Source organism: Python bivittatus, unplaced genomic scaffold (assembly GCF_059951505.1).
Source record: "Python bivittatus isolate LINGU-HERP-01145 unplaced genomic scaffold, Pbiv_v1 ctg000060_np1212, whole genome shotgun sequence".
NCBI lineage: Eukaryota > Metazoa > Chordata > Lepidosauria > Squamata > Pythonidae > Python > Python bivittatus.
In genome coordinates this window covers 14,134,643-14,144,619 of record NW_028277044.1, presented here as the reverse complement: position 1 = coordinate 14,144,619, position 9,977 = coordinate 14,134,643, and the positions used below count along the sequence as shown (strand labels likewise).

At 41.3% G+C, this 9,977-nt stretch overlaps 1 protein-coding gene across 2 annotated transcripts in view; it reads left to right on the top strand.

The window, feature by feature from the left end:
- The first annotated feature begins 260 nt into the window (after positions 1-260).
- The window catches only part of NALF1 (NALCN channel auxiliary factor 1), a 438,234-nt gene continuing 428,517 nt past the window's right edge, over positions 261-9,977 (top strand). Inside the window, exon 1 of one of the 2 annotated variants that reach the window (XM_088136512.1) lies at positions 261-1,261. In XM_088136512.1, the coding sequence (XP_087992638.1) occupies positions 599-1,261 (663 nt within the window). In that variant the 5' untranslated portion in view covers positions 261-598. The remainder of the gene's footprint in view (positions 1,262-9,977) is intronic. The other variant, XM_088136513.1, reaches the window with a different exon arrangement.

Here is a 9,977-nt window from a genome sequence, read left to right as displayed (position 1 = left end):
CAGCAGCAGCAGCGGCAGCAGCAGCGAGAGCAGAGCCAGCCGCAGCGAGAGCCACAGCAGCACAAGCCGCCACCTCCAAAGCGGCAGGAACTGCAGCAGCCTCCGCCGCGGCGCTCCGGCATCTCCCCAGCAGCCCCGGCAACCTGTCGAGCCGCAGCCAGCCCAGCGCCGGGAGCTCGTCTGGGGCTAGCGGGGGCTCGGTCCGCGGGGTTCCCCGGGTGGCTCTCCAGGGCGCCGGGGTGGGGGGTGGGGGCGGCGGAGCGCGGCATGAGGCGACGGGCGGGCAGCGGGGGGCTGGCTGTGTTGGCGCCACAATGGGGGCCTGCGCTCTGACCATGCCCGGGTGACGGGAAAGGCGAGGGAGGCAGGGGACGGCTACCGGCCCGGCCCAGCCCAGCCCAGCGCGCAGGAGCACCAGCACCATCGCCACCCTTCGCACCAACAACGCCGCCGCGGCCACCCCCACCCCCGTCGTCACCCTTCGCTGAGGGGGGAGCCTGGCGCCCCGCCGCCCAGTGTCCATGCCCGTGGGGCCGTCGAGCCCGGCTGCGGAGCCCCCGTCGCCGTGGAGCCGGCCGGGGCTGCGCGCTCCCGAAATATGAGCAGCCGCCCCACGGGAGGATCCGGCTCGGGCGTGTGCTTCGGCCCGCGGGACACTGACAAGCCCTTCGCCGACTCGGAGCGGGCACAGAAATGGCGCCTGTCGTTGGCCTCCCTGCTCTTCTTCACCGTCCTGCTCTCCGACCACCTGTGGCTCTGCGTTGAGGCCAGGCAAGTCGCCGCCGGGCGCCATCGGGACCGGGAGCGCCGCGCGGAGCCGGGCATGGAGCGCGGCGTGGGGGGGACGGCTCCCAGCAGCAGCCCCGCGGCGCCGGCCGCCGGCCAGTGCTTCAGCTTGCTGGGCGACGCCGAGGCTGCCTGTCGCCGCCTGCAGCCCGGGGGTTCGGCCCAGGCGGAGCTCTACCTTCCCTTTTGTAATTCCTACACGCTGCGCGAGCTCTTCTCCGGGCTTTCCCGCCCGGACACGCTGAACTGCACTGTGGACCGTGGCGAGGACGACGACGACGACGACGGGGGCGCTGGACAAGAGGATCGGCGCAGCAGGGAGGAGGATTGGCTTCGCTCCTGCCGCCGCTGCGTCCTGGTTTACCAGAGGTATGATCGGCAAGCTCAGGACCGCTACCGGGAGTTCGAGCTCGTGCTCCAGAAATACCTGCAGGCGGAGGAGTACTCGGTGAAATCCGGTCCGGAGGATTGCAAGGTAGGAGCCTCGCTTGCTTCTCGGTGGCCGGTGCGTTTTCCTATTGGGGTCTGTGGCTGTCGTGGTGGCCTGCGGTCTTCGGGGAAGCGCGTGGTCGGGGAGGCGGGAGGGCCGTCCTCGGTCTCTTGGGAGGGCAGAGGTAGCTTCCTTCGGAAAACGGCGAGGCGCTGGGGATTCCGCTGGCCCGCTTCGCCTGGGGCAAGAATGCGGCTTGGCAGGGAAAAGTGGCGGCGTGCCAGCGAGCAGGATCCGAGGCGGCAGGGAACTGCACGGGCTAGAGCCGGGGGAAGGGAATGGTTAGGCTGAAGCGTGGTTGGGAAGGGGTTTCCCCACGTCGTTACCTGATCTGCGATCTCGGTTGTTTCCCGGAGTTGGCAAGGAAGAGGCGTCATTCAGAGGTCAGCGGGCCAGAGTGGATGCTTTGCAGGGGAAGTTAACTTTGAAGTTGCTGGATCAGTGGGGTTGAATAGATGACGGAGACTAAGCGTATCTTCTCTTGGATTTTGTGTGTGTGTGTGTGTGTTAAGAAGAACAGTCCGAAGCCGCCTGTGCTACCAGAGATTAATGTGGTTGGTGTTACTCTTTTTCACATTTTCGGACTATCGAGAATTAAACGACAGAGAGATAATAGCTGCGTAGTTGGTCAAGAACTTACAGCATCTCTCTGAAGGGCAACCTTGTCCAAATTCATTGTGAAAGCTTTGCTTGCGGGGCTTTAAAGTGTTTCCTGGAAACCTTGGGAATCAAAGCGCAGTGATTATCTGAGGAGTACTAGAGAGAATGGTAATTGAATCATAGAGGAAAGGAAGTAGTCCCAGGTGGTAGTCCCTTCTTTTTCTTTGTACATGTGTGTGCTTCAAGTCTCTGGAGTCAGGATTAGCTCCAGTTTTATTAATTGCTAATAGATTCTTCGTTGAACTGGGTAGGGAGCACTGATGGTAGTAGAATCATGATGTCTGCTTTGTTGCTGTTTATATTTGGCTAATTTCTCATTCTACTCAAGCCACTATTGCTTGTTTGTAACAAAAATGTGTGTTGTGCTGTAACTGTTGTTGTACTGAATCTGTACTGAAGTTTGCAGTCCCAGGCGCATTCATATGGAAATAATTTTCTCTAAAACCAGTGGGATGGTTTTAGTTTAACCATAAATAAAACTATGTGACTACTGTGTATAAGAATTGTGTTGGGTTTGAAAATACAAAGACCATCAATATTCTTTTGAAAGAGAAAGCCCTGGATGGTGGATAACTTAAGAATCACTGCATTTTATTTTACCTTTTGTAAAAAAAAAAAAACCCTTAGAATTTCCAAAAATACTCTTAGATGGAACCAGTTTACATTCCCTCCAAAAGGAGTAGTACTTCAGGAAATAGTTATTTGTGAAGAAGAGTTAGTACTTTTTTTTTTTTAAACTTATTTTAAAAGTTTGCATTGGGTGTAGTATCTTTATAAATAAACTTGTGATGTCAAGGCTTTTGGGATATAATAATCAGTTCAACTTTACATGTATTATCTTTAACAGCTTGGAAGCTTGTTCTTGTGATAAACTTAAGTGCTGCTTTGTATAAAAGTGAAAGGAGAGGATGAAGTTGTATGCTATTCTGAACTGTAAACTGAATCAGATATATGCAGTGTGATGGAACAGAGGCCCACAGTGCTGCAAAGGCTTGGTGCTGTCCATGGTGCTGAAAATCTTAGTGGCGCGCTTGGTATGTGAAATAAAATGTGTCTTCTAAGTGTAAGTCACATAAGACCACCTTTTTGACCAATATGATAACTGAGTATTATCATACTTAATAAGATTGGTTACAACTGTGTATTGCTTAGTGCACTGGAAGGTAGAAACTTTAGTATTCTGATTGCCAAATATATAATTATAATGTTTTGATATTTCTGCTGTTTGTACTAAGACCCCTTAACTGCCTTCTGCACCAAATCAAAGTTTTAATGTATCTGTACATGTAAAATCTCTGAGATATAAATATATTTCATTTGACCTAAGTGACAGCTAAAGATAAATTTTGTTTTTTAAGATATATGTAAACTAGAATTTCAAATATTGCTTACATTATATCACATCTAGTTGTTTTATGTCCTACCACTAACCTTTTACTGTGCATTAAAATAGGTAAAATGTTTTATTTAGCTAATCAGCAACAGTAAAGCTGTTGAGACTACTGTTCCATATCAGACATAAAAGCATTTCTTCCAGATGGGCGGCATACAAGTCTGAAAATAAATAAATAAATAAAAATATATTCGGTAACAAAAGCAGTGATACTTCATATGCACATCATCTCCTATAGCATTCGTCTTCCCTGTCCTTACCTCTTTCTTGTGCAAGTAGCCTCAAAGAACAAATGGCTAACACAGTTGATGTTCTATCTGAACATACTCCTAGAATTGTATTGGCTATTGTAATGGTCAAAGGCTACTAGTATGGCACCATTCTGATATTTTATTATTATAGCATAAAAACAGGTTTTTTAGAAGTGGGAAACTATAATGAAATAGCATTTTTTCTTTATGTGGTAAGTATCCCATGTATACCTTTAAAGTGCATCATACTAAAGCAATGTTTGCAATTATAGATCACAGTAAGAACATTGGTGGGCTTTACCATGTCCACTTCAGCCTTAGTCATCCACAAATGAGATTTCTTTGGTTTTATGAGTGATTATTAACTATAGGCATTCTAAAGCTTCTTGGCTTTAGCTGATATATTAGCTTGAACTGATGGTGTTACATGAAAAAATAATTAGCAATTAGTATAGATTTTTATGTTTGAACTGGATACAAAATTATTCCATAGTCATAGCATCAGTATATTTATAGTTGTTTGTCCAATTGCATTTGTCATTTTTATGAGTCTGGTTGGATCTCACAGTTACTTGCATGTTGATTTAAAGGCATGTTTGTTGTTGCTAATTTTGGCTACCTTTGAACATTTGTAATTGCAGTTGGACAATTTAATGTCATGCCCTCATGAATTTAGTAAAGTTGAAGCAGGATAACAATTACTTCACAAATATAATTATAGTGAAATGTAATTTAATAGAATGCCAATGGCTCTGACTTCAGTAGAAAGATGTCATTAGCACAGCTGAGGAACTATATTGCAATTTATATTTATTTACATTTTGTATATAAACAAATGAGATTTTTTTCTTATTTAACAAAATATGGATATCTTCTCAGCAAGTCATATCTTCTGTGGTGTATGTATACTTTATATTGCAAAGTTTAGGAAATATGGGTGAGGAAAGCAGTGTTAGTTTTCATTGAGATCCTTGCCTCCAATGGCTATATTTAAACCTGTAGTCAGGATAACATTATAGATGGGAATAAAACACGCTTCTGAAAGTTGCTAAATGAGATGACATCCTGTTAATAAAATGCATGCAAGCATGTCTCCATTAAAATATTTTACTAAGGCTAAATATTTGAATGGGGTTGAAATTTATTATTATTTTTAAAATATGTATAGCCTTCCTACCGTCCAGAAGATCTCATAATACGTTACAATCCATAAAATAAACAAGCTAAACAGTACAACCAAATGAAATAATTGTGTATTTGATTGAAGTGATAATTGATTGTGATAATACTGACAGAAAAGCATTCAAAGGATAAAAGGTGGGGCTAACCTTTGGATGCTAGGTCCAAAGGCAGATATTTTCAACTCCAGCCTAGCTTCCAGAGTCAGAGACCTACCCATACTTGTGAACTGACATTCACTGTGCCTCCTTCTTAACACCATTCTGTTTATTTTAATGGGTCTCATCCAGCCGTTTGTAGATACAGTTCTAGTTTTTTATTTTCAAGATATACTTAAATGGCAATTTTCAGAAATGAAAGTCTATTATGTCATATGTTATTGTTATTTTATATTGTTGTATTATGCCGTGTACTGTACACTAGATTTAGGAGCTTTTTGGATCTCTGGTTTTAGAATACTGTAATTGCTAATCAGAGGACAGGATTGAAAATAGTTCCAGTTGGAGTATTCTCATCATAGCCCCAGGTCTGAGGGCCTGGGCCTGCCAGAAGGACAATTTTATACAATGGTTTGACATTAATTACTCAAGGCTATTACTTTCTCTTTGGGTAGTTAGTCATTGATGAAAACAGTTTTCTATTCTGGATAGAAATTTGGGAGAACAGTTTATGATCCTACTCAGGGAAATGAGTAAGAAGGCTCCTAAACAAAATGGAACTGACTTAACATACTTGGAAATAAGTTTAATAACACCTCCTGAAAATATTCAAATAGCAACTTACGTAAATTCAATTAAAAACAAGGAAATCTCTGCTTAGTCGTGCAATCTTAAAGACATGTGACAAGAGGAAAAGAGATGAGATCAGAAAAATGAATAATCCCCAAGCAGAAGCAAATCTATATCTAAAGTTGGTACTTCCACAGGACTTTTAAATCTGGATTCCAGAATGACCTCCTTGTACATCTGAGTGGAGGCCCTGTGCATCATCAACCATATACTGGCCTTAAGCCAATAGTTTGTGTATGTCAGCCTATTATCCTGCTTGTTTTCACTCCAAAGCTCTCAGGTCTGTCTTTACTGTACAATACTATAGGCTTAAGCACATGAACAGTACAAGGCAATACCGTTACCTAGAACTGTTTTTATGCTACCATCCCAGATACCCATTATTTTACATTGAACTGAAACATAATGGGAAAACTCTCATGATCAAAATTAATGTATGCTACTTAGCAATTGGGTTAATGAGTCTATCTTTTAGTATACAATAAAACTGCCCAGTTGTTAAGCTGTTTCACTTTTAAATAGTTACTTAGATACCTAATCTCTTTGATACCATCCATCCACTTTTATCGATTGTCTTCCCCTTTTATCCCCTACACTTTGCAAATAGTCATTTTATCTGGTCTATGATTCACTGTATCCCGTTCCCCCAATATATAAGTTTTTCGTGCTAATCTTTGCTTCAAGATGGCAATAAGTTTTTTTTTCTTTCATGTTTTTCTTGTAGTCTTGATACTCTTAATAATGGTCTCCATATCCATATTCAAAGGTCTGTATCTGCTTTCTCTTTCTCAGTGTCCAGTTTATTCTGGCATGCGTTACCCCACTGGAAAAACCGTTGCTTGATTCTTCTGATATTTCTGCTCATAGAAATGTCCTTATCCTTCATGGTCTTGCATGAGTTTATCATTGCCACCCCCCCTAGAATTAATTTCCTCTTTGCTTCTTTAGCACATTGTCCATTTCATCTATTTTGAGCCCAAGTAAACAAAACAGTCTACCACTTTCACTACTCAATCACCTGTGAGTTCACTAAGTACACTGATTGACATTACTGTTGTCTTAATATTTAACATTAACCTAGATTTTTCACTTTCCAATTTAACTTTCATAATGAGGTATTCTAAATCTTTTTTTCCAACTAATGAAGTGGTGTCATCTGCTTATCTCAAGTTGTTAGTGTTTCATCCTCCTGTTTTGATTCCTGCTGTCTTCTCTTCTGATCTTGCCATTTTTATAATATATTCACTGTAAAGTTAAATAGATATGGAGAAAATATGCATCCTTGTCTTACCCCTTTTCCAATTCTGACCCATTCTGTTTCTCCAGTTTCAATTCTTTCAGTAAGTTCTTGTTCCTTGTAAAGATTTCTCAGAACAGTAATAATCAGGTTTTGTGGCATATTCATTAGCCATAATACAAGAATAACTGAGAGGGGAAGGGTTGCAGTTTTTTTCAAAGCTCATCCCACTTGCACAGACAGTGTGGGACTACTATCAAAGTACACTCCTGCTTTAGCTGTGCAAGGTAGTAGTGGGCTTGCTCAGTCAAAACATTGAGCAAAGGCCCGATTGAGTTTTGACAGTGTCCCTGCTTTGCCTGCCGAAGCCAAAGGAGCTGATAAAACTTGCACAAGGAAAGTGAGAGAACTGCCCAAACTTGCAAAACAGGACACAAAGCCCTGGAGTAAGTTTTAAGAGATGGCTAAACCTATGGGTCTAACTCTCCATTAAAATCTTCTACCAAGCACAGCAGTTTTATTTATTATTTACTTTTATTCATGGGGGGTGGGAATCATAAAATTCATATTAGCAGGTCATAGTATCACTAATGTTGAGAAGCTTTGTCTTAATATTTTTCACATTTTGGCATGATCTGTACAATCAGTGGCCTTGTAGTAGTCAGCAAAGCCAAGATAAATTGCACAAGGGGAAGGCAGGTAATGTAAGTAATCTTTCTCTTTCTCTTTTTTTTTACTGCAGCTGCTTGAACCTCCTGTAGATGCCATAGGAACTGTGGTTCCACCTAAACAATGGCCTGGATAAATAAATAATATAATCACCCGATTTAAAATGGCTCATTACAGCGTATTTCTACAATATCCGATTTAGTATACTTCATTTTTGCTTTGACAATTTCTTGGTTCATGCTTTTCGTATTTCATATTCTAATTGGAATTCCTAAATTATCTTCTCTATAATGTTGCAAAACAGGGTAGATAAAGGAAAAAGAAAAATATTAATTCATTGCAAGTTTTACTGATTATTTTCTTAAGACTGGTTCACATATACCATAGAATTGTGTGTATACTCCTAAATTGTTTGGGGAACATATCACAAATGCTGAACATGTTATGTGTCATAATTAATGTTATAAACATATATTAACTTGCAGCATGAACTATTACTATTCAGGATGTGAAAATATCCCATTGTTTGTTTACGTTTGCCCATGTGCTATCTCTTTATTGTTCTTTTCATGGTAGCACTGACCTGGTTGGTTGGTTGGTTGGTGATTGATTGATTGATTGTCTACATCTGCTGCCTCAATCCAAGTAGATTCTAAGTGGTGTACTAATACTAAAAATGAAAGCAATTTACAACATAACACCACTAATAAAACACCATAAACGTGAAGTCAAATTAATAGTTAAGATCAGTGCTAATATTCCACATCAAACAACAAAAGCCTTCTGGAACAGCCAGCTTTTACCAGTTTTCCGAAAGCTAAGAGAGGAGCTTTGGGGTGGGCATGCTGTTCCACAGGCACAGAACTCCCAGGGAGAACACCCATCATTATCGGTCCTCATACCTAACCTCCTTGTCAGAGGAGACCTTCAGCAGATGGTCTCTGATCACCCAAATTGGCAGACAGAACCCAATTTGAAAAGGCAATATCTTAGCTCCCCTGAGCCTGTGTGAAGTTTCAAAGGTGGGGCTGGCATATTGAATTGCACCCAGAAACAAAGTAGCAACCAACACAGCAACTGAAGTAGTTATGTGTTATGAAAATAACATGACTGCCCAGCAACACACAGGCCACTGCATTGTGTACCAGCTGAAGCTTCCAAGGAGTTTTCAAGTCCAGCTTACATGAAGTGAACTATAGTAGTCCATGTGAGAGATGTTAAGGGCATGAATCATATGAAGGAACACTTACTCATATGACGTGGCCTTGTTATTTTCCATTTTGGTTTGATATCCATTAAACATAGTATCATGATACAGTGATCGTTATATTTTAAGTATGAGGATGCAATTTTGAATGGCATATGAAACATTTGGAAACTTACCACTACATAAGTATTAGGGACTTACTGACCTTGAAGAGTAGCAAATATGATTAGTTGTCCCATGCTTAAAAGTTATTGCTGTCCCCATGTTCAAAATTTTGGAATACAATTAAATGTTCACTTGCTATATTAGAGCTGCCTCTTTACAGTGTAATGGAAGAACAAACAAATATGTTTTGTGTAGTCAAGATTTAATTATTTGTTTAAAAAGCAGGCTGCATTGTATGCCATATAATGTGTTTTGGTCTGCTCTTTTTGTGTTTCTTTTTTAAAATTCCCCCTTTTTGGTATATAAAAGCAACAATTACAAGGAATGAAAACAGGATCTGCCTTACACTCAGCCCAGTGAGTGTACTCACTCCATTCAATCTTACTCCATTCAATCGGGGACTGATCTTATTGAAAGGACACTGTGGCTTCTTTTTGATGCAGATCAACTACAAAGTGAAAACTGTTAGAGGAATGGGTAGTTGAAGGGCCCATCGGGGTTACCCATTTTTCTTTTACGCTTGGTCATAAAATTTTGAGCAGGTCTTTCATTTCCATTAGAAACCCTTAAAACCAAATGATGTAATATCTCAAAATCAGACTAGATTAAAAGCACAAATTGTCAAAATGTAATGCTGTGAGGAAAACGTAAACATTAAAATAAATTTTGGTTGTTATGCTTAGGCTTTAATGCCATGACCCAATTTTTTTTCATTGAGTAAACTAAACACTGAAACAAATTGTTAGAAAAAGCATGACTGAAGAACGCTTATGAACAAGTATATGGGAAACCAACATATTATTCATATCCAAGTACAAAACAACAAGGTCTACAATTGACAGAACAGTGATGCAAAGTGGGAAGTGCAGAGTTAATCATGTACTGAGCCAGGATTTCTGATCCTTCCCCCAGATTGGAGGAAGGGGAGAGCTTTAGAGATTCTTTTTCAAAAATATGCTAACCCTATTTTAGCCTTCCCCTATTGTTTTTGTGCTTCCTTCCTCAAAAGAGCATAAAAATATGACACTAAATTTAGATGTTTGTGGAAGAGGTTCTGGAAGTCACAAAAGAGGGGTTTGGGAGCCTCATGTTATCTATTTCTCTTAACTATTTTCAGAGAAATTTAGTTTCTTTTCATTCTTTTACTGTGAT